General features: G+C 34.3%; 1 protein-coding gene across 2 annotated transcripts in view; it reads right to left on the bottom strand.

Moving 5' to 3' along the window:
* The window catches only part of Atg9 (autophagy-related protein 9), a 52690-nt gene extending 43442 nt beyond the window's left edge, over nt 1-9248 (bottom strand). For both annotated transcript variants that reach the window (XM_014241891.3, XM_070110241.1), the window contains exons 1-2: nt 9084-9248; nt 1103-1252 (exon numbers count right to left, since the gene is read on the bottom strand). In XM_014241891.3, the coding sequence (XP_014097366.1) occupies nt 1103-1252; nt 9084-9087 (154 nt within the window). In that variant the 5' untranslated portion in view covers nt 9088-9248. The remainder of the gene's footprint in view (nt 1-1102; nt 1253-9083) is intronic.
* Between the last annotated feature and the right edge of the window lie 17148 nt (nt 9249-26396).

The raw sequence follows: 26396 nt of genomic DNA, 5'->3' as shown, positions 1-26396 counted from the left end.
TTAAAAAACCTCTCTCGGAGGTTGCACAAATAAACCTTTTAGTGCTGATGAAGTTCATCAGGAGTACGGGGTGGTTCAAAGAGGAGCCAATAGAATGAGAGGACTTTGGTCCCGGTGTTACCACAATGGGCCTCCTAAAGGCCTAGGTATGCCGTAAGACAGCCACTCTACCTACCTAATCAAAAATGATTTTCATATATCAGATTGGAAAATTAAAAATAAATTTTTAATCTCAAAAATCGGATTAAAATTAAAAGTTAATTCTAATTACCGGATTGAGAAATCAAAAAAAAAGCTTTAACTCAAATTGTTAAATAAAAAAAATGTTTATAAATTTTGAATTATTTTTTGGTTATCTATGTAAAGGAAGGATCATTTTTAATATATTGTAATTTTAACATAACATTGTCTCATTTAAATTTACTTATAATAAGTATTTCAGTTAGAATTACGCAAAACCTTTACTTTTTTATCTCTACATATCAGCTTTTAATTTTAAGAGTTTTTTTTTAATTGTTACTTAAATTTTTAAAGTAAAAAAACATTTATTATTTTGAATTCTGGTTTTGGGATTAAAAACTAAAATTTTAAACTTTTATTCCAATTTCGAAATTAAACATTTAATTACTTGCGAATTTTGTAATTAGAAAATTTGCAACCCTTCCTGAAAGCTGGAAATAATAATAAGCAAAGTATTTTAGACTTTATTTACACTGCAGAAATTTTTTTTTATAAATAGTTACCTTAGGAAATACAACGGCTCCATAATCTAAGGGAGCCAAAATCTGTCTCATCTTAAGAACACTATTTGAGCAAAATTTTTCTCTGATATCTTCACTGAAGTTCGATTTATCTATGGTAAATTGTACAAATTGATGAAATTTAGAATTGGGTTATACGGAAAGTAGACGTAAGTTTTGTCCGAGTTTTCCCCAGTTTAATATAGGGATGTAAAGCACCAAATTTGTTTCAAATTGATCGAGTAGTTGCTCAGCTATAAAACTCTACCTAAATTTAAGTTATACTCAGTGCAACATGACATATACAGTACAGCAATTGATTACTATAAGTTAATTCAAATCGAATAGAGTAATAATTTTACCTTTATTTGTTTCGGGAACAACATGTATCATAATTCCACTATCTCCCGGAGTATCGTCATGATCTTGAATATGAAATTCTTCACTTTCCTTTTTAAAAGGATTACCTTCATTTAAAGACTGATAATTAGTATCCACATTCAAAGCCATTTCTGAAAACATGAAATAAATGTGATAAAATTCTGATATATTAAAAATAATTAAAAAGGAATAATAAGAGGTAAATAAATGTTATTTACAGAGCTTTCAAAATATGTAAATGTTCATATAAGACCGATAATTCGGCTTCAAATACCAAATATAAGACACATTTTTTTTAACTATTTCGGCAAATTTTAAGCTTATTCCGATTGAACATTAAGAAAGAGGTTCCAGAACAGCGTTACAAAGCGTCGATCCGTTCCCACGACAGTCGAGTCTAAGTAATCGGAACTATTCCTCGAAATTATTTCAGGGATGTTTTCTGCCGCTAAAACAACCACAATAGATTTATATATGCATAAGTCCATTTTGGTTCAAATTTTTATTTTTACCACTTAACGGAGCCATTTCTCACACACAAAAGAAGGCTGCTTTAAATACAACTTCAGTATTTCCTATTTTTCGAGCTTCTTCTTATTGAGTTGCAAAATGGCTATACTTAAGTATAAAGTATACTTATTAATACTACTACACGATTATGGCAAACTAACTGAACCTTGGCAGGTTTCCTTTGGAAAACCGTTTCTTAACCCAAGAAACTAACAGGAGAGAGCACAAGTATGCTACCGTAAGAAGCAGATAGAGAGAGCTACTAATTTATGCTAGCAGAAAAGAGCTACGGCCATATGAAGAAACAGCTGTTAAAACACATGTATAAACAAGCGATATTTAACGCATTCGATTTGATTTTGTTTACTTTTATAGCATTGAATGGTAAATTTAAAAATTCGATTGAATAATTTTCAAGTGTTAATATGATGTGATAATTAAGAAAACATTTTAATTTTTCTTGCTAATTTCTGCTAGTTTTCCGTTTCTTTACTTTTTCGTTATATCATTCTTTGTAAGAACAACTTTTTCCTTTTCGCATTCTTCTTCTCCCTACCAGCTAGCAGCTACCAACAACGTAATGCGCGTCCGCAACGAGTTTACAAATTTTATAATGAATTTGACTTTTTTAAATAGGTCATCAGGCAATTAGAGTTGCTAGATGTGTACATTTTTTGGAAAAAATTAAACCTCGATTTTGAATTGAAATATTCTTGAAGACACAAATAATTTTTTGAAATGCAAAAACACTTCATAACATCTCCGATACAAATTATTATTAATTGTTTACAACTAAATCATCAGTTTATAGATTTTTATACTTTCGCAACCTGTTGCTAGTGTAATAGTTTTGTTCACCTAACGGTTGTTTGTATCACCTAAAACTATTCGAGTTAGATATATATTTATATATATATACTAGGCGCCCTCCGCTGCGCTCCGGGACGCTCGCTCGCCTACGTCCGCCCCCCGCCGAGCGCGAGCTAGCTCGCTCTTATGTTAGTTGATTCTCGACAGCAGCAGAAAACTTTTATATATTAGGTTGGCCGTTATTTCCCTTCCGCTTTTTTGTCTTTTGAATTTCGCGGCTATGTACAAAGCGCTACAGAGCTCGTATCTGGCAACACTATACATAATTTGAAAGGTCTTGACATAATCTACAAAACAACGCTATGCATGATTAGTTTGGATATTGCGTTCAACAGTTATAGACGTGTAAACATGGAGTTCACTAACGCCGAAATTCGCGCTATTTTAACACTATACATAATTTGAAAGGTCTTGACATAATCTACAAAACAACGCTATGCATGATTAGTTTGGATATTGCGTTCAACAGTTATAGACGTGTAAACATGGAGTTCACTAACGCCGAAATTCGCGCTATTTTAAAGTTTTCCTTCGTTAAAGGCAAATCCGCTAGAGAAACGTTCCGTGAGATTAATGGTGTTTTGGGGGATGGTACTCTTCATCATCACTTCGAACCGCGGAGGAATGGTTTCGACGATTCAGAGCCGGTGAAAACGACACCATGGATAAGCCAGCCGGCGGAAGACCTGTGACGACAAATACCGATCAAATCATGGAATACATCGAGTTAGACCGGCATATGGCATCTCGTGACATCGCCCAGGAGATGGGAGTTGGTCACCAAACCATTTTGAACCATCTGCAGAAGGCTGGATACAAAAAAACCTTCTGGACCGAATCAACGCCTGCGATATGCTGCTGAAACGGAACGAACTCGTCCCATTCTTGAAGCGGATGGTGACTGGCGACGAAAAATGAATCACATACGACAATATCAAGCGAAAACGGTCGTGGTCGAAGGCCGGTGAATCGTCCCAAACAGTGGCCAAGCCGGGATTGACGGCCAGGAAGGTTTTGCTGTGTGTTTGGTGGGATTGGAAGGGAATCATCCACTATGAGCTGCTCCCATATGGCCAGACGCTTAATTCTACCATCTACTGCGAACAACTGGACCGCTTGAAGCAGGCGATCGACCAGAAGCGTCCAGAATTGGCCAACAGGAAGGGTGTAGTGTTCCACCAGGACAACGCCAGACCACACACTTCGTTGATGACTCGTCAGAAGCTACGGGAGCTCGGATGGGAGGTTTTATCGCATCCACCATATAGCCCGGACGTAGCGCCAAGTGATTACCACCTGTTCCTGTCCATGGCGAATGCCCTTGGTGGTGTGAAGTTAAACTCAAAAGAGGCTTGTCAAAAGTGGCTGTCCGAATTCTTCGCAAATAAGGAGGGGGGCTTCTACGAGGAAGGTATAAGATGAAGTTGCCGTCTAGATGGAAACAGATCATCGACCAAAACGGCGCATATTTTAACTAAATCCGATCACTGTAACACTTTTTATAAAGCATTGAATGAAGAGCAAAAAAGCGGAAGGGAAATAATGGCCAACCTTATATTTTGTGATTTTATTTGTTCAAGTTTTTATTTTTTTAATATACAAGTTTGTTAAATATATTTGTTCATAAATGAATTAATATTCACATAGTTTTTTCCGCATCGGCAGTGACCAAAAATTGGGAATAGGTCGTACATTAATAATATGCGTTAAACGATTTCATGCAGATTCAAGTCGACTAATTCTACTTTATTCGTATATGTTTTGGTGTAAAGTTAACAGATCATTGACGGCACAAGGGCACACAATTATCATAGAAAGACTCGTTCCGAATTTAATCAAGATATCATATATATTATATATGAAGTAAAAAGTCAGTTGAAAATTCGAAAATTGTTGTATTAGGTGTATGGGGGCTAACTCTATATATATCATAGAGAGAAATGATCAGGATGAAGAGACGAGTTGGAATCCGGGTGACAGTATGTGCAAGCTGTAACTTGAGTAAAAATTTAGATATCTTATTATATTATGAAACTTTCTCCTAAACCGCTAAAGCTATAATAACAAAATTCATTGGGAACAAATGTTTTTAGCACCTATATCGACAGTGTGAAAATGGATGAAATCGGGTGATAATCCTGGCCACTCCCCACGGTACTGTCAAAAACTACTAAAAGCGCGATAAATCAAGCCCTAAACACGCCAGAGACATTAAATTGAGATGACTTAATAGGAACCGCGTTGAAAATTAGACAGTGGGCGCGGCACCGCCCACTTTTAGGTCAAAACCCATATCTTGGGATTTGCTTAACCGAAAAAAATTCGGTACATAACATTCTTTTCATATTTCTATACTATAGTGCGAAAATGGCCGAAATCGGAGTACAACCACGCCTACCTCCCATATAGCACAATTTTAAATTTCATCTGATTGTTTTACTTTCCACTATGCAAATCAAGCAACAATGATTGTAACGGGGTAAAACTTTGCGTGAATAATGCGCTTAAAGTATGCCACCTTGTGACGAAAAATTGTCTAAATCGAACCAAAACTGTTCAAGCCCCAAGGTACTGAATGTGTGGACCAGTGCCTATAGTTGACTTTTTACCAAAAATATTGGTCAATGTATAAGATATATAATATAATTGAAATTCATATAACAAAATAAATAAGTGAAACTCTCGATAATAGAATGTCTTTGTGTCAAAAAGTGGTTGAATTGGATCAATACTTATCTCAAATATAAATTTTGTCAGCACCTGAAGTTATTTCCAGGGCTTTGATCCTTGCAAGTTGCTAGAGTATAAAATGTGCGGTTACACCCGAACTTAGAACTTCCTTACTTGTTATAAGTTATATTTTAAGCGGTTTCATGAGAAAAGAACATAAACATATTAAAAATACTATGGCAACCAACCATTTTGAACCAAGTTATAAGAAGAAGCACGCTATCTAGTAACACAACCTGAATCATGTGTAGAATGTTTTCAACTTTCAAAAATTTAAGTGAAAACAATTTGACATTCTTACAAAATATTATAGTCAGGTTAGCTCTTATATTAGAGAAGTAAGTTATTTCAAATTAGTTCAACATTTGAGGTAAGGTACTGTTAAGTTTTTCGACTCTACATAAACTTTTCATTTTTGCTAAAGAATATTGAAATAATTAAAATTAAAAAAATCATTTAAATAAGTATTTAAGTAAATGACCATTAATAACACCTATATTTTTATGATTAAAAGCAACTTTAAATCCCATTGATTGCCCCTGAACATGGTATTTTAAAATTCCCAAGAAGTTCGTAACACCCGGAAGGATACTTTAAAGACCCCATGAAATAAATACATATATATATGATCAGCGTGATAGTGCGTCAGTATACTATGTGTACCGATATGAAATGAGTTTTTTTGTAAAAATGAAATACTAATTTTGAATGGAAAAGAAAAAAAAATTTATTCAAAGCAATGACCTTTGAGTTTTACACATTTTGACCACCTTTCTGGCAATTTGTGGATACCATGTCAATAGAAATGTTCGTCTTTTCAGGCAAACTAATCAGACACCCAATTTTCGACTTATGCGTAGGAATCGAAGTGGTTATCCTGAACCGATTTTGCTTTGTGTGCAGTTGCATTTTTGTGTAACAAAATTACTTTGCCGTGTCTTCTGGCCATTCTGGTCGCAATGCATGGTTCAAATTGATAATTTTTGTCTGTAGCGATTATTATTAACAGTTTTACCAGATTTTAGAAGCTCATAATACACCACAACCTTCTGATCCACACAGAGCATTGCCTTCTTACCGAATCGATCTGTTTTTTCAGTCGATGTTTATGGTTGTTCCAAATTAAAATATGATTTTCTCCGATTAGGGTTCTTAAAATAAATTAATTTTTCATCGCCAGTGACAATTCGAAGCTGAACTGATTTTCTATCTAGTCTACGAAGCGAAATTTCACAATTATTTTTTGGTTTTCCATTTGTCTTCTATTCTATTCATGTGACTCCCATTCTTTCCGATATTTCCCATAGCTTTCAAACGGTCTGAAATTGTTTGTTGTGCAACATTTAACATGGCTGTCATTTGCTTTCAACTCCAGGTATCATCTTCATCCAATATTGCTTGCAGATCGGCGTCTTCAAAATTTTTGGTGGTCTTTCACGTTCTTCATTTCTTACATTAAAATCATTATCTCTGAACCGTTGAAACCATCTTTTGCAGTGATAGGGCATGACCACCATGTTCCTCGACAACCCAAGCAGGGACTAGATAACCGTTACAACAACAACAAGCATTTGATGCGACTCTGCAGCACTTTTCTTCATCGCTTTCCGGTACAAAATTTGACATTTTCAACACAATGAAATAATATGATGTTGTTTTGTCTTTTATTCCAAAGAAGCGGCTCATTCGTTGGAACCGATATTGGGCCACTATAACATATAGCTGCCATACAAACTGGTCGAACAAAAGCAAGTCCTTTTATGGAAAAAGTTTTATTTGATAAGATATCTTCACGAAATTAAGCATGGAATATTGTACAAAGCAACGCTACATTCTCTGAACAAATTCTTCAGATTGGCCCAATATAGGATATAGCTGCCATTCAAACTGACCGATGAAAATCAAGTTAAAAATCTTTGGCCGGTTACATATCTACATATTTCCTATACTAATTTATTTTAAAGGTGGTAATGTGTGTTTATTTTAGGATCGTATATTAGGTAAATAGGGTCGGCTTTAGAATAACGTCCCACGCTTTCGTGGATAAAATGGGTATGGGCGGATAGAGGAGATCCTCCAAATCAAGAATATATATAGATATAGCCGCGGGAAACTTATAGTTTTCGAGATATTTACGTTTAAAGTTGAAAATTTCAACTATTTAAAGTACGTATTTTTGCGATTTAAAATAAATTATACACTTATATTTTTCACTTTTATATCCACTAACACTTGACTAATTCGTTTTTAGAAATTTTTTTTATATTAGATGCTGCAAAATAGCTTTATTTCAATATTTAAATCATTCTTCAATTTTATTAATTTTGACAATAACAAAATGGTTGTGAATGTCAAAACATCAGTGTTGCCATACTAATATATTTTGTAAACGAAGAAAAATATAATATACAGAGAGATTGTACCCTAGATACAGGAAACAACGCAAAAAGAATTTCTGCGCGTAAAAACTTTGGTACACCTCGGTGTTGGATCGACCAGGGTTATTTTTTTTGAAGTGCGGCCGAAGGCCGCCAACGCAAAAATAAGTTCTGCGCAAAAAAACCTTGATACACCCCGGTGTTGGATCGACCAGGGTTATTTTTTTTGAAGTGCGGCCGAAGGCCGCCAACGCAAAAAGGAGTTCTGCGCAAAAAAACCTTGATTCACCCCGGTGTTGGACCGACCAGGGTTATTTTTTTAAAGCGCGCCCGAAGGCCGCCAACGCAAAAAGGAGTTCTGCGCAAAAAAACCTTGATTCACCCCGGTGTTGGACCGACCAGGGTTATTTTTTTGAAGCGCGGCCGAAGGCCGCCAACGCAAAAAGAAGTTCTACAAGAAAAAAGTAATATTGTCATAGAGGGTATAACATAATACTTAACATCAATGCTTTGTAATAGTTTATTTCTCTAGGTTTTGGATTCCTGTATTTGGGGTATTATCTGTTTTAATTTCTTTCAGTTCAATTACAAAAGATGTCGATAAGGTAACACTGGTTATTTGAAATTTTGCAACCCTTTTGTTATTGTCAGAATTAATAAAATTAAACAATAATTTAATTATTGAATTAAACTATTTTTGCACTATATAATGTAAAATAAATGTGTACAAACGAATTAGTGAAGTGTTAGTGGATATAAAAGTGGAAAATATAAGTGTATAACTCATTCGAAATGGGAAAAATGCGTACTTTAAATAGTCGATATTTTGAACTTTAAACCCAAATATCTCGAAAACTATAAGTTTCCCGCGGCTATATCTATATATATTCTTGATCTGGAGGATCTCCTCTATCCGCCCATACCCATTTTATCCCCGAAAGCGTAGGACGTTATACTAAAGTTTTCCCGGTAAATAGTTGAATATTTAGGATAAAAAACCATATAAAACTACTTATCATACCCCTGTATGTCATTATCTTATATCCATGCATACATTCAATATAAATACATGTCTACATATATATAGAGCTGTATAGTATCATCGACCTTATATTGAAATAGCTAATCAATGGAGGCACATTTTTTAACAGGTGACACCCAAATATAATAGTTAATAATGAATTGATTATTATTTACAAAATATGTCTACATACATATGTAAATACATTATTACGTACATTACGTTACGAAAATACTCAATAACACACGACAAATTTCAAAGCCAATTGCTCTACAAAGTTTATTATTGATATTTATTAATATACACTATATAACACAATTCTACGCAAACTTTTAAAACGTCCATATATTAAAGTATTTTTTATTACGTTGTTGCTTATATATACATATTATTTTTCTTCTTGTCAATCTAATGCTATTTTTCGCAGTTCTGTCGCAGAACTGCTTTACTTACCCATGGCTTTATTTTTTTTAAAAGAGAAGAACTCTTAACACCAATTACACAACAATTTATTTATGTGGCCAAACATTTGCGATTTAAAATACAATCTTTGCATCTTCTTAATATTTACACAGACTCATCATGTTTATACAATTTAAACTATGCGCAGCTGATTTGCCGAAATTGCCATATCGAAAATTTAAAAAAAAGCTGCCATACCGCTCGGATTTTAATATAATAACCATCATACAAGTATAATGATCAAAAACAACTGACTTAAGCAATCTGTTATATACTTTTTCAAAGGCTAATTTTAACAAAGTAAAATACTATTTATGCTATAAGTCAAACGGTAAATTTTTTAATTTGTGTTCAAAATTGCATTCTTTCGCAACAGAACATGTAAGCTATGAAATATGATACTTATTCGTATCTGTGCATTTATTTATGTTATTATTTATTCCATTCAATTAATTCCTGTATCTCAAACAATACTTTCAAAAGAGAAAGTTGCATTTTTATTATTTAAATAAGAAGTAAAAATATTTAACAAACTTGAAATCAATAATATGATCTCTAAAGTAAGCGCATCGCTGACAAAAAATCTAAAATTTCGAGAATTGTCACGAATCTCAGAACAAATCAAAATTATTAGAATATTCGAGTGGCTAAGTTTTGTTAGAAATCTAATTTAAAATACTTTGTAGGAAAGAAATATATCTTCCGTATATTATAATATAAAGATATTGGAACTCCAACAAAAAATTTATTTAAGAAGTCTTTATGTTTAAAAACTAAACTTAGAACTGTATAATAATATTTTATTTTTTTATGTTAAGAGTTGTGATAAACTATTGTACATATATTAATCGCAAAATGCTGAAATACAAAGACAGCTACCGGGTAGGCCTATCGTATTTTATACTATAAAGATATTGCAACTTCAACACATAAAATAATTTATTTAAAACTAAATCTTGCACTATATAATAATATGATAATGTTTTATGTAAAGAGAATGAAATATTGTACATATTTTCATCACTAAATGCTGAAAAGTAAAACGTAAATAAAATTTGTGATTAAATATATATATACTTAAATCAGAGAAAACATCGGCTCAGTAATTAATTCTTGATATATCTACAATTATAAGTTTTGCTTAATTATTTAAATGAATAATTGAAACTTGTATGTAAATGATAAATTTTGCTTTTTTGATTATATGAACTATTATGACCTATAATATCAATTTCTGTTACAATGGTTATTTGTTTCCGTCCATTCATAGTTGAATTGCTTTTTCAGTTTGTTTATTAATAAGTTAATTCAAATTCTTAAAAATATGCCGCTTATTTACTTATATCAACATGGTATAATATCATATTTTGTTAATATCAGTAAACATCATTGAAAATATTTATAAATAATTATTACGGCGCTTTTTGTTATGCCCAACCCGTTTCAACCCCTCGCTACTCAAACTCAACAGAGGCGGCCATGTTGATTTTATTGTCAACGTACGCCTCGAAAGCGGGGAAAGTACTGTGAACGGGCACTTTCGCTGTTCCTTTATATCATGGTAATAGATTACTTTTATGGGTCTCACTGCGAACATAAGTTATATGAAGATTTAGTGCCGTTTTCTCAATACTCGGATCCTAACCGTTAGTAGTTTAACTGGATGATAGCTTTAAATAACAGAACCGTTTTCACCAAGTTGTGTTTCGCTTACCTACAGATAGTTTGATTATTGTGAATGCGTGCAAAAAACAGTCTACCAAACTAGCATTGTAAACATGCAAAACTGTCTAAACGTTATGAGCCATGTAAGTACACGATCAGACGAGGACTCTTTTCGCCGTCTTAACCGATTTCCTTTCATGTTTGCAACAGCGCTCGGTTTCAAAGAAATATTTACATTAAATTCGTCAGATTAAATGTTATTAGTTCTTTTTTGCATGTAATATGCTTATATGAATGCAAATATACATAATATACCATACTTTTAATAATAATGCAGGACAATAGATAGAGTACGCATCTGAACGCCGTATAAGCAGCTGATTTTTTTCATGATATGGTTAGAAACTAACTAGGACTCCTTCTTTCGGTAAAATTTACAAGAACTTAACTGTCAGATGTTTGCTAACCAGATATAGATGAAACCATTTTTCAATATGTTGCCGATAAAGTTCAAATAAAGCTTTTAACCATATATTGAGAAAACGGCCCTTTTACGAATCTTCCAAGGTTATGTTTTGTCTTCAATCAATAGTAATATCTATAGATATCATAAAGTCTCATTCACAATCAATTTTCCTCGCTTTGCGTGACAGTTTATACTAAAACAACGAAGCGCAGAAAACAAACGGTATCCCACAATGAAATCTTTGCTTGCAGTGTTTCTGTCTAATAGAAATGGGGACTGAAGCTTGGCAAAGCGTAAAAAGATGAGAGTTGCTCACTCATTTTGCTTAGCTTCGACTCGAAAACTTTTTATGTGAAGGTACTCATACAAAAGCGAATGAGGCAACATCATACATTACTGACAAGCTACAACTATGTAGTACTATGTTACCGACCGTCAAACGCACAACACTATCGACCGGCGAGCCTATATGCCATAAGTGATGGTCTTTAGGCTATACACCTGGATCTCGTCTGCAGGAGACTCTCGCCATATAATTCGTTGATAGTCGCGATGTTCAGATTCAACCAACACTTGCCTGAACATTTTCTGTGCTGGAAGGTGCCGAAGCGTTGAGCACCACGAGGAACTACGTTGTGACCGAATGATGAGAAATGTAGTAGCAATTAGTATGATCGTAAGGTGGTTGTACTAATTCCATATGTGCGAGTGCTGCATACTCCCTCATAAATGAAATGTAATTTTTCGGTACGGCTATGAGTGGTCTCGAAGATGTGCCCACATTCATTCTATGGCAGATCGTCAACCACTGCGATTTCCTCCATTTGCCAAAAGTTAGACACCATTTCCTCCAACCGGTGGTCCTCCCTGTCTAGCGAAGTGGTGAATGTGAGCAATGATTCCTTTGCAGGAAGAGTCACGGCTGCTGGACCAAACACGACCCATCCAAAGCGGGTACGCTGGGCAAAAGGATCGTCTGGTCCTCCCCGATGACTTCACCTTCTATGAGTCGCCCCTACGCGCCGATAAGAAAGTCGATAATTACAGGCGTACCGAACCGGGTGTCCGCCAAATCTATGTCTCTCAAATATGGCCATTGGTTCATGTCAATCTTCTCTGCTGAAGTCGGGGAAGTAATGGACGATAAAACCAAGGCATCAATTCTCATTTCAAAGTTAGTTGTTGTTGATCTAAGAGTGAACGTAACGCTGCCTTTCACTCGAGTATTGATGGCAGCAAATACACCTTCTACCCTTACTTCACAATTTCGTCGATACAGCTGCAAACAGTTTGCTAGACGATTAGTCACAAATCTAACCTTTGATCCGGGATCGCATAGAACTCGTGCCATTCGCTGCACTGATGCTTTTCTAAAGGCATACGCACGCGCGGTTACTAAAAGGGTTATCGGCTAAGGTTGGCAGCGGGGGTCTTGCAGGTGCGGCTAGTCATGCTGTTGTGGTTGTAGGCACCTCCGCAGGTACCCCATTGCATACGGTCGGCGTCGTTGTAGAGGCAAGCGTTGACGTGTGGTTGAACGTGTCTCGGCATAGGATTGTGTTTTGCTTACGACCACAATTTCGACAGCTACCAGACGAACACTGTCGATAAGAATGACCCGTACGTAAGCAGTTGTAACATACCTTCAGTCTCTTTAGGACTTCAAACCGTTGCTCGATACTAAGAGCCAATAATGTAGGACACCTGACGATACGATGCGCTAACCCGCAATGACCACATGCGTCCCCATGGGCCGTTGCTGGCGGCAAACCATTAATGAGAGCGATGGTTTAGGAGCAGGGCTATTAGTTATGAAATTTCAAAAGGTCTTTTAACTGTGGTATTTCTGCACTAGGCCACCTCATTCACCAATCTGGCTTAGTTATCGCATCTAACCATTTACACATGTCTCCATCAAAAAACGGAATAGCTGACGTTTCCAATTTGAGATCCACTAAATGGCGATCTAGAGATATTGTGAGACAATTGTGCGCTCCGTCAGCGACATTACATTCAACCCTTGACGATCCGATGAGACGATTAAGCCTGCTGCATGCCGCAGTATACAGCTCCTCTACTGATTCCAAAAGTGCATCATGTGGGCCAATCTCGGAGGACGTAGCTCCTACAATCAGACGATTATGGTTCTCCATGAAGCGCTCAAAATGTTATTCAAGCGACATGAGCTCTTGTTGAAAGTGAAATACATCACGACCTTCCATGGCACTTTCCGAGACACGTGCGCTTTATTGCTTTCACCGTTGATGTACGCCAATGGAGCTCCGCCATGAAACCCCACAACCGCAATTACAAAATTAAAAAATATTAGTCCTAACAAGAGGCACCAAAATGTGAACTAATTAGATTACCAGCGGGTAGAGTTCTCAATGCTTTATTGGAGTTTGTACAATTATGAACGGTTTGCTTGACACCAAACCAGAGATGATAACAATCAGCACCGAGTTACAATCAGAGAAGAGCTCCTCCGATATTTATAGGAGTTCAACGGAATTTAAAATACCGTAACTTTAAATATGCATAAACAAAGATAATTATAAAGGGAATGAATGATAAAAGAGAGATGACAAATATAAAACTTAGATAAGACAGTATTGCCAGATCAAATTTGACAATATTAGAAAATAAACTTAAACTAATGTAAATAACTCTAAACAACATTTAAATATTAAAAGTTATAAGCAACCCCATTCTCCTCCATCCTTCAATTCCGCCCATTTTCTCACAGACTCCGAGTGAACTAGAGGTCAGCAGCAGCAATCAGTTTATTTGTGGAGTATAGTTTTTATTGTAAAATAAATTAATCAAACCTTTTTTAGAAACGCAATCATTAAACTTACATTGAATTTTTCTATCAAAACAAATGTCTGACAGAAAAATAAGCAAAATTGGCATTGGCAATTGGAATATTTTCCAGTACGTTTAAAAAAATTGTCTAAATTTAATTTATTCTCCAAAACTTTTACATCTGCTATTCTAATGTTCTTTTTATTTTAAAGATGGCAATCTATATATGAACTTTATTTAATGTTCTTTCCTACACTAAATGACATCTTATGTAAATTGAATAAAAGGAATAAACTCATTTCCATATCTTTGCTGCAAGTAATTTTTCAAAAATTCTAATTATGGTATTAACCGCCTGTTCTAAGCGGACCGTGCATGTTTTATATACAAACAGTGATCAATAGAAATTTTTTTGTAAATCTAATTAAAACTAACTCCTGCATGATTCATTTTAAATGGAATACATACATATGTATATAATATATAACATTTCACTTTTATCTGCCAGAGTTTTAACTGTTTTACAATCTGTCTTGCACCCTTAAAAGTAAATTTCCGAGATAAACTTCCCACACTGTAGTGTCTATTTATTATAATTATTTGTTAGTTATCGGCATGGAATAGAAGCCCGTTCAACTTTTTATTAAGTGCTCTCAACAAAAGAATTTCTTGGTATTTAATAGTGATATATCCTTACTTTTAACATTAAACGCAATAAAATAACGAAAAAAGTACTTTTTCAAACAAAATTTCGTTAGTTTGAACCAGGGATGGGCAAAACCAGAGATAAAGAGATGCCCCACTCATCTGAAATGAGTGAGCATTAGCTAAACGTCAAAACTTCCTGAACTCGGGCAACAATGAATATAAAAGAAAACGTGAAATTGAAATATATGCGATGAAATCTTTTGTAATGCCATGCTTAGTCGTATTAATTTTCAATTGAAAATTATAAGACACATTTATTAATTGAGAGCTTTTGATTAAGTATGGAATATTGAAATTGAAAAATCAATTCATTAATATAATCACAAAAGGCATTTAAATAGTTTCTCCTTGTGTTAAACGGATATATAAATAATAATTATTAATCTTAATAAATGTTGGGGGTTTTAATTTCAATGCCCCCCAATTTTTTTTTGGACTAATATGGCTACAATGCAAAATGTTATAAAAAGCACTAATTTTGAAGTGCTCTCACACTGATATAAGTAGTGCATCCCTTTATCCTTGGGCAAAACCTTATCATGTGCTAAAAGAGTGTAAGCGATTGTTACTAACACGCACAAACGAAGAGTGTAAAACGAGCACTTATGCTCTAAACACAAAACGACCGCACGACAGCGAAATTTTCTGGTCGGCATATGTCGTCAACTAAACAGCTGATGTGCAAATTTTCCTTGTTGCCGTACTAAAACCTTTCACTTCAATGGAATTTAATGTTTTGTTCAAAGTGAAATTTTTTTTCCAAAAAAATAAGTAAATAGGTCGATTCATTGTTAATTGATAAATTACAATTGATATTACAAGTAATATATCAGTGCTATTTTATGCTTCAGTTGGTAAAATAATATTAGATTTGTTAGAGCTTTGAATAATTTTACTTTTCAAATATTTGTGGCAATACTGCAGCTGCCCATTGTCGTCGGCATATTTAGAGCTGGTTTTAATTTAGCGACGGCGACAATTGCAAGCCTGCTGCTGTGAAATCATGCTGCTGTCTAAATAACTGTGCCCATAAAAACGTGTGTATTTTCATTTTTGATAGATGCTGCCTGCTGCTGCTCGTCTACGTATTCAACACTTTACGATGGGACAAAGCGATGATAAAGTCAGTCGCCAATATGCAGTTGATTGATTACTTGATAAATACCAAATTCTTTAACTATAATCTAACTACCACTCAACCTGAAATAATATTAATTTTAATACATTCATGTGTACGTATTCACTCCAGCATAAACTCGCTGATTCGCTTTGTCACACTGTAAACGCACAAACACAATGTCATTTTGTGAGAGTCGTTTGGTTGTGGTCGTGTCCATCCCTGGTTCGAACTACAAACTTTATTCTTATGACGGTAGGTTAAGTTGAAAAAGTGGTTTTTAATAACATTTCTTAAATTTTCATTATGCACAGTACTTCTTAAGAAATAATTCATAATTTTGACATTTATCGACGCTAACAATAATGCCAATTATAATTTTTTATTCTAACAGAACCACGAGTAATACTATGTTAATAAAACAAATAATAAAGAAGGGGTTCCACCAGTGAAAAAAATGCAAGCTCTAATAAAAGGCCAATGAATTATATTAAATTTTAATTTGGAGATCTTACTCAGCAAGTCCCGAATATCGAAACGTCAATATTATAGAAATAATTCGTATGGAAATTAACTTATACACGTTATTTCTCACATTAGTCTTATCCGTAATAAAGGAACAAGCAACGAATGGACGTACACAAGAGATTCGGGTAGATATTTTCATTGGGCAATAAGAACTTATTGCAAAGTTAACAGAAATCTACCCAATAAGTCACGGATACCAAAACTTCAATACATTAAAGTAATTAGTGCGTCAACTTACGGATTCACAGTACAACTCATAAGGCCTTGGCGATAAAACTGGATGAACGATCGCACGTACACAAGACACTGCAAGACGGAGGTAATACATATTACAAATACAATCATACTTTTCCAGCTGTATTGGCCGGGTGAACAAATTCTTTGTGGACAATACCCTTGGAATCATAAAAACAAATCAGCATTGTCTTCACTTTTGACTTCTCCAGGCGCGATTTTTTGGGTTTCGGCTCGTCCTCGTTTATGTCCTCACGACCACTTTGGACACGTTGAAACGTTTCGGTAAAAGTGTTACCAATTTTAAAACAAAATTTAATGTTGGCCTTTGTTCGAAGCTCATTTTCGCACCGATGACAAAAACATACTGACACTTAAAACGCAATAACTTCACTTCCAATAGATGAAATGTCATGAAACATAAAAGGATAGCAGATTCTAACGCACTAGTCGACATATAGATGACGCCACTAGAGTTTACTTTTTTACTATTTACTTTGCAACGCACCTTTTATATTATAATTTTATAAGTGTATGTATATATTAATACACTAAAAAACCTAATATATTACAATAGTTATTTATATAAATCCTACCTTTCATCATTTAAAACTTATATACGCATGTATCATGTACATACTATGTATGAACCTGTACACCTTCACGTATTGAGATCATGATATTATCACTTCTCAGTAATAACATGTGCGCGCACTGCTACATACGTATGTGGGTATGTCAGTGCTGATCATCATTCTTAGTTTATTATGAGTTATTAGTAGTAATTTACAAATATTTTGACATCTTTCTTAAAATAATTCATGTACTTGACACCATTATGGAGTCACAAAAGTACAGAATTGTGTGTTTGCCGTCGGCATTTCACATTCATACCACATGTTGCTTTTCTCAACCACAAATATAAAGAGTTGCATTTTTCCCTCAGCATTTCTGATTACAGTACATGTAAAAATATATGAAAGAAAAATATTTGTAAATTTGCCTACAAACAACATATGTATGAATATGGAGATAAGTATGTACATTACTTCATATTAAATCTCTGTTGACACGGTCAACCAATGACCGAATCTCGCGGTTTTTACTTTTATGTCAAAAAATCAATCTGTCGAAGGACTAACGCGATGACAAAGCGACATAACATTGTGTTGTTGGTAGAAAATCTGAGATGAAAAAATAAACGAACGCTCGCCGATTCTTATCGCTTTCCTTGCTGCTCTTACAGCTTTGGGAACAAATCTTTGTAAATATGTATGTTTATATATGAACGCGCATATATATTGATGCAGATTTTTGCGAGCCACGGAAAAATATTTTAGAAACTATTTTAAGTCGACAAAAGTTCTGTTGTACCTTTTGTCACGTTGTGTTTTGTGGGTTTGCAGAGTTGTCACGTTTCTCTTTTAGAGAAAGCATCGATTGATATGATGATTTCTAGCTTTTGCCATCGTCGCGAAAAGACGCTTATAGGAAAACGCATGCTCGGGGAGATGTGTAAGGCGTTTGCTTTTATGAATGAAACGACTTAGCTAATTGCATATGCGCTTGCGTTCATGAATGAAAATGTTGTTGTTGTCTGATTTACTATACATTTGGGCTTCAGCAATTTGACTGCCATATTGACATGTCTGTAAGTTTGTGTATGCATTATCTGTTCGACAATGTCATACGCACATACATATGTATGTACATATGAGCAGTGCGCGCACATGTATTCATTGATAAGTGATAATATAAAAAATTCTATTCCTCCATGTGTACATACCCAAGAATGCAAATGAACTCCATATTGATGTACATAAGTATGTACGTATGTATGCATATTTCTGTTAAATAACAGCGAATACTACAGAAAATGGTAAACTCCCTGCCCAATCATACAATGTTCAATTTGCGCCTTCTCGCCCATTTACGTTTTCTGATTGGACAACACTACGACAATCATTGCTTATTGATGAATTTGGCGAACATACACCTGTGTCTACTCTTATTTTGGAAATAAGTGATATAAAATTTAAGAATAGCGTAAAATTACTGTGCGAAGAAATTAACTTAGAAGTATTTAGAGTAAAAGATTGTATTAAATTAAGAAATGAAAATATATCCACCACAACATTTTGTATAAAGAGCTAAAACAGATTAGTTTAAAAACGTTAAAATGGGAATTTCCAAATTATTTAACTGCATTAATAAATGCTAATTTAGTAACTGACCTTAAGTCAGCAATACGAATTTTAAAAGTAAATAAGATTAAACAAAAGCAAACAAAATTATAATCAAAGAAACATCCCATAGATTTCCCAGAGTTTCCAATCTTTCTCACACATATTCAAAAGGAGTAAATGGTAACGAGTTTCAACATATTCCTCCAGCTAGTGGAAATCGATTTTTTGACTATTCTCGTGGCAATAACTATTGAGAATATACCCTATCACCTAATAATTCAAATCACTCAAATCCAAATGAGTGGATTTATTACCCAGGAGTACTAACAGGTCACTGTCTAATTGGCAGACATGCCAGCAGGCTAGACGTACCTTACTATGACTATTGTAGAAGCTGTCAGGAGGTAGAAGAAGAGGAGTCTGTAAAACATCATCTATGTTAATGTAAAGCCCTATACAGGAAAAGAATCGCAACTACTTTATTTATTACCCAGGAGTACTAACAGGTCACTGTCTAATTGGCAGACATGCCAGCAGGCTAGACTTACCTTACTATGACTATTGTAGAAGCTGTCAGGAGGTAGAAGAAGAGGAGTCTGTAAAACATCATCTATGTTAATGTAAAGCCCTATACAGGAAAAGAATTGCAACTATAGGTCGTGGGTTCCTTGACGACGTATCAGAAGTTGCTAGTATAAAATTATTTGTACTGATGAGCTTCATCAGGAGCACAGGTTGGTTCAGAGAGGTGATGATAGAGTGTGGAAACATTAGTCCCGGCGGTATCACAATGGGACTTCTATAGGTCTAGGTGCGTCGTTAGACACCCACTCTACCTACCTATTACCCAGAAATGAATACAGCTTTAAATTGTCCTAATAGTTATACTAATAGAAATAATTTTAGTACGCTTAATACCAATAATGCAACACAACAAATAAGAAGGCAAAATAAATTCGTCAAAGTTTCAATTAGAAGCCTCGGAGGATTATCCACGAACAATTAAAGATCGAAGTTAAATTTATAAGGTTCTTCATAGAAACGGGGTCTTCTGTCAGTTTAATTAAGCCCCAAGTTCTTAGAAGTAGAATCGTTGAAATTGAACCAATATTACTAACAATAGCTACAGGAACAGTATTACTTAAACAGATTCAAGAAGTTTTCGACAATTGTCATAACCACAAATTGATGTTTTACGTTTATAATTTTTTCGATAAATACGACGGATTAATAGGTTAAAATACACCTCGTCAACTCAACTCTAACATCGATTTAAAAAAGTAATACAATTTACACAAATTTTTTAACATTGTTAAATATTATACACACACTAACTTACTAACAGAGTGAAATGTTAATGATGACAAATTTACTGCCAAATTTAGCACTCAATCATTTAAATAATGAAGAATCGCAATAATTGAATAAATTGCTGGGGAAACACAAAACTTTATTTCACAAAGAAGGCGAGAAAATTACATTCACTCACAAAATTAAAACTATTCAAGAAGATCCAATCTATGTTAAATCTTATAGATACCCAGAAGTACATAAAATGGAAGTAAATAAACAGATAAAAGATATGCTTGAACAAAAAACAATTTGCCACAGTATTTCTCCATATTCTGCACAGATTTGGGTGGTGCTTAAAAAGCTAGATGCTACAGGTAAAGAAAAATGGAGAATCGTTGTAGATTAGCGCAAGTTAAATAATATCACCATTCCAAATATGGACGCGATTCTGGACAAGTTAGGTAAATGTTTATATTTCACGACAATTGATTTGGTGCAAGGATTCCACCAAGTCGAAATGGATCCTATAGATAGACAAAAAACCAGCATTTCTGATTACAGTACATGTAAAAATATATGAAAGAAAAATATTTGTAAATTTGTCTACAAACAACATATGTATGAATATGGAGATAAGTATGTACATTACTTCATATTAAATCTCTGTTGACACGGTCAACCAATGACCGAATCTCGCGGTTTTTACTTTTATGTCAAAAAATCAATCTGTCGAAGGACTAACGCGATGACAAAGCGACATAACATTGTGTTGTTGGTAGAAAATCTGAGATGAAAAAATAAACGAACGCTCGCCGATTCTTATCGCTTTCCTTGCTGCTCTTACAGCTTTGGGAACAAATCTTTGTAAATATGTATGTTTATATATGAACGCGCATATATATTGATGCAGATTTTTGCGAGCCACGGAAAAATATTTTAGAAACTATTTTAAGTCGACAAAAGTTCTGTTGTACCTTTTGTCACGTTGTGTTTTGTGGGTTTGCAGAGTTGTCACGTTTCTCTTTTAGAGAAAGCATCGATTGATATGATGATTTCTAGCTTTTGCCATCGTCGCGAAAAGACGCTTATAGGAAAACGCATGCTCGGGGAGATGTGTAAGGCGTTTGCTTTTATGAATGAAACGACTTAGCTAATTGCATATGCGCTTGCGTTCATGAATGAAAATGTTGTTGTTGTCTGATTTACTATACATTTGGGCTTCAGCAATTTGACTGCCATATTGACATGTCTGTAAGTTTGTGTATGCATTATCTGTTCGACAATGTCATACGCACATACATATGTATGTACATATGAGCAGTGCGCGCACATGTATTCATTGATAAGTGATAATATAAAAAATTCTATTCCTCCATGTGTACATACCCAAGAATGCAAATGAACTCCATATTGATGTACATAAGTATGTACGTATGTATGCATATTTCTGTTAAATAACAGCGAATACTACAGAAAATGGTGAACTCCCTGCCCAATCATACAAAGTTCAATTTGCGCCTTCTCGCCCATTTACGTTTTCTGATTGGGCAACACTACGACAATCATTGCTCATTGATGAATTTGGCGAACATACACCTGTGTCTACTCTTATTTTGGAAATAAGTGATATAAAATTTAAGAATAGCGTAAAATTACTGTGCGAAGAAATTAACTTAGAAGTATTTAGAGTAAAAGATTGTATTAAATTAAGAAATGAAAATATATCCACCACAACATTTTGTATAAAGAGCTAAAACAGATTAGTTTAAAAACGTTAAAATGGGAATTTCCAAATTATTTAACTGCATTAATAAATGCTAATTTAGTAACTGACCTTAAGTCAGCAATACGAATTTTGAAAGTAAATAAGATTAAACAAAAGCAAACAAAATTATAATCAAAGAAACATCCCATAGATTTCCCAGAGTTTCCAATCTTTCTCACACATATTCAAAAGGAGTAAATGGTAACGAGTTTCAACATATTCCTCCAGCTAGTGGAAATCGATTTTTTGACTATTCTCGTGGCAATAACTATTGAGAATATACCCTATCACCTAATAATTCAAATCACTCAAATCCAAATGAGTGGATTTATTACCCAGGAGTACTAACAGGTCACTGTCTAATTGGCAGACATGCCAGCAGGCTAGACGTACCTTACTATGACTATTGTAGAAGCTGTCAGGAGGTAGAAGAAGAGGAGTCTGTAAAACATCATCTATGTTAATGTAAAGCCCTATACAGGAAAAGAATCGCAACTACTTTATTTATTACCCAGGAGTACTAACAGGTCACTGTCTAATTGGCAGACATGCCAGCAGGCTAGACTTACCTTACTATGACTATTGTAGAAGCTGTCAGGAGGTAGAAGAAGAGGAGTCTGTAAAACATCATCTATGTTAATGTAAAGCCCTATACAGGAAAAGAATTGCAACTATAGGTCGTGGGTTCCTTGACGACGTATCAGAAGTTGCTAGTATAAAATTATTTGTACTGATGAGCTTCATCAGGAGCACAGGTTGGTTCAGAGAGGTGATGATAGAGTGTGGAAACATTAGTCCCGGCGGTATCACAATGGGACTTCTATAGGTCTAGGTGCGTCGTTAGACACCCACTCTACCTACCTATTACCCAGAAATGAATACAGCTTTAAATTGTCCTAATAGTTATACTAATAGAAATAATTTTAGTACGCTTAATACCAATAATGCAACACAACAAATAAGAAGGCAAAATAAATTCGTCAAAGTTTCAATTAGAAGCCTCGGAGGATTATCCACGAACAATTAAAGATCGAAGTTAAATTTATAAGGTTCTTCATAGAAACGGGGTCTTCTGTCAGTTTAATTAAGCCCCAAGTTCTTAGAAGTAGAATCGTTGAAATTGAACCAATATTACTAACAATAGCTACAGGAACAGTATTACTTAAACAGATTCAAGAAGTTTTCGACAATTGTCATAACCACAAATTGATGTTTTACGTTTATAATTTTTTCGATAAATACGACGGATTAATAGGTTAAAATACACCTCGTCAACTCAACTCTAACATCGATTTAAAAAAGTAATACAATTTACACAAATTTTTTAACATTGTTAAATATTATACACACACTAACTTACTAACAGAGTGAAATGTTAATGATGACAAATTTACTGCCAAATTTAGCACTCAATCATTTAAATAATGAAGAATCGCAATAATTGAATAAATTGCTGGGGAAACACAAAACTTTATTTCACAAAGAAGGCGAGAAAATTACATTCACTCACAAAATTAAAACTATTCAAGAAGATCCAATCTATGTTAAATCTTATAGATACCCAGAAGTACATAAAATGGAAGTAAATAAACAGATAAAAGATATGCTTGAACAAAAAACAATTTGCCACAGTATTTCTCCATATTCTGCACAGATTTGGGTGGTGCTTAAAAAGCTAGATGCTACAGGTAAAGAAAAATGGAGAATCGTTGTAGATTAGCGCAAGTTAAATAATATCACCATTCCAAATATGGACGCGATTCTGGACAAGTTAGGTAAATGTTTATATTTCACGACAATTGATTTGGTGCAAGGATTCTACCAAGTCGAAATGGATCCTATAGATAGACAAAAAACCGCTTTTTCTACTCAAAATGGCTACTACGAATTATTGAGAATGCCATTCGGTTTAAAAAAAGCACCAGCCACTTTCCAAAGGCCTATTAATACAGTTTTGGAAGGTCAAATTGGGAAAGATTGCATGGCTTTTATTTAGTTTTCAGTACATCCATGCAGGAGCACACCGAACAGCTCGATAAAGTGTTTCAAAGATTAGCTGAAGCCGGACAAAAGTGAATTTTTAAAACAAGAAACCAATTAAATTATCCAATTCCCAAAACGGAAAAGGAAATAAAACAATTTTTGGGTTTAGCGGAATTTTACCGTAAATTTATTCAAACATTTTCAAAAATAACATAACCCTTAACAAATTGCTTGAACAATGTGGTGAATAGTTCAGATAAAGAAGAGCCATAGAAACTGTTTAAATGACTATAAACTCCCCCTCCAACTACACCGCTTCATCGGGTTAAATAAAGACACACCCTAATACAACACACCACACTTTGGAACACAACTCACACTCACAACATACACGACCACACTACACACGATGTCACACAATCAACAATAAAAGAGGGATTGGATCTTCAATTCACCTCATTCGAAGTAATAGCGATCCTGCGCGCAACTCAATTTTCAATTCTACACTGCGCCGCATCAACACCTCAAATTCGATACGACAGCTCCTGCGCGTAACACTTCGATACGTTACCGATCCTATATTATAAATTGTTCAATATATAAACATCTATATTAAGGAATTTTATTGTGTACAACGTCATAATAAAATTCGAATAATAAACTAAATTGTTCAACTAAATACAAATAATATTTTAATTCTTTAATTGTTTGGTTGCTGTTAAAGTGGGATATGCTTTTTAATATATCGGGTGCAAGTTTTTATTCAGAAACTATTAAGTTATTAATAACAAAAGAGCCGATCCTGGCGTATCCAAATTATGAGAAGTTATTGTATTTACGTCAACGACAGACGCCTCTTATGTAGAATTAGGAGCAGTGTTCAGCTAAAATTTGCACCCGATCTGTTTCGCCAGCCGTACACTTAATGAACATGAGTTGAATTATTCAGCAACAGAAAAAGAACGCTTGGTAATGACATGAGCTACGAAGTACTTTGTACCGTATTTATACGCCAGAAAATTGTTAATGAATAGTGATCATCGCTCTCTGTATTAGTTACATAATTTAAAAGAGCCAAATGGAAAACCGCAGCGGCGGAAGATTAGGTTGAATGAATACGATTTTGATATTAAATACATTTTTGGTAAAGAAAATAATGTTGCCGATTCTCTCGTTAACATTGAAGAATGTAACGTTAATGGAGAAACTGCTTCAATAGCCACAATCCATTTCACTGACGAAGACTCCGAGGAGTTTATTAGAATTGCCGACGACGACGACTTTGTACAATTTCAAAACATTAATAAAACTCTGATTACTTTAAACAGATTTAAAATTTACTGAACCATGAAGGACTTAGAAAATATTGAAGATTATTCTGCCTTCAAATCAAAAAATATTAAAAATTCACCTCGAAGAACTGCATCAAGGAATCGCTTCTTTTTAGCAAACTGTTTCAAGCCCTAATTACCTTAAAGAGATAACTAAAGTAAATAATGAATGTGAGTTATGCAACCATTGCAATAACGACCACATCTTGAATAACGTACAATTTAAAGTTACACCTCCTGTGTATGAGACTCGCGAAAAGTTTGTAGTAGACTTCTGAAAGTGGATGATGAGAATTATTTAACCTGTATTGAAGATTTTTAATTTTATGGGACCTCCGAAGACATCAAAAATAGACCAGAACCAAGGTTTCAATAATGTTATCATAAAACAGTGATGTCAACAATTGAATATAGCAGTCGAAGTCACAACTGGGAAAACTGATATTGGTGACATTGAACGGTTTCATATAACAATGAATGAAAAATTGCGAATTATTTGTAGTTCTGGGGATAGAGAGTTGAAAAAGCGTTGTCTACCTACAACCATATTATTCCTCATTCCACTACAGTTGAAAGTCCGTATAATATATTTTTTATTAGAAAACATCCAAAAACAAATACCCAATTAATTAAAATATGTTAATAATTTTTAATTTTCAGTATTTTGTATACAACATAAACAAACAACAAAAAAAAACCCAAGTGGGTTAAAGCATTTAGTAATATTGTCTAGGATTATTTACATTAGTTAAAGTTTATTTTCTAATAATGCCAAGTTTTGATCTGGCAATACTGTGTTATCTAAGTTTTATTTTTGTCATCTCTCCTTTATCATTATTCCCTTTATAATTATCTTTGTTTATGCATATTTAAAGTTACGGTATTTTAAATTCCGTTGAACTCCTATAAATGTCGGAGGACATGTGTGTACGAGCTCTTCTCTGATTGTAACTCGGTGCTGATCCCAATAAAGCATTGAGAACTCTACCCGCTGGTAAATTAATTAATTAACATCTCAGCGCCTCCTGTGAGGACAAATATTTTTTAATTTCGTTTTGTAATTGTGGTTTTAAGATTTCATGGCGGAGCTCAATTGGTGTACATCAGCAGTGAAAGCAATAAAGCGCATACATGCACGTGTCTCGGAAAGTGCCATGGAAGGTCGTGTTGTATTTCGCTTTAAACAGGAGCTCAAGTCGCTTGAATAACATTTTGAGTGCTTC

The sequence above is a fragment of the Bactrocera oleae genome, chromosome 5 (assembly GCF_042242935.1).
Source record: "Bactrocera oleae isolate idBacOlea1 chromosome 5, idBacOlea1, whole genome shotgun sequence".
Taxonomy (NCBI): Eukaryota; Metazoa; Arthropoda; class Insecta; order Diptera; family Tephritidae; genus Bactrocera; species Bactrocera oleae.
This window is presented reverse-complemented; position numbering and strand designations above follow the sequence as displayed.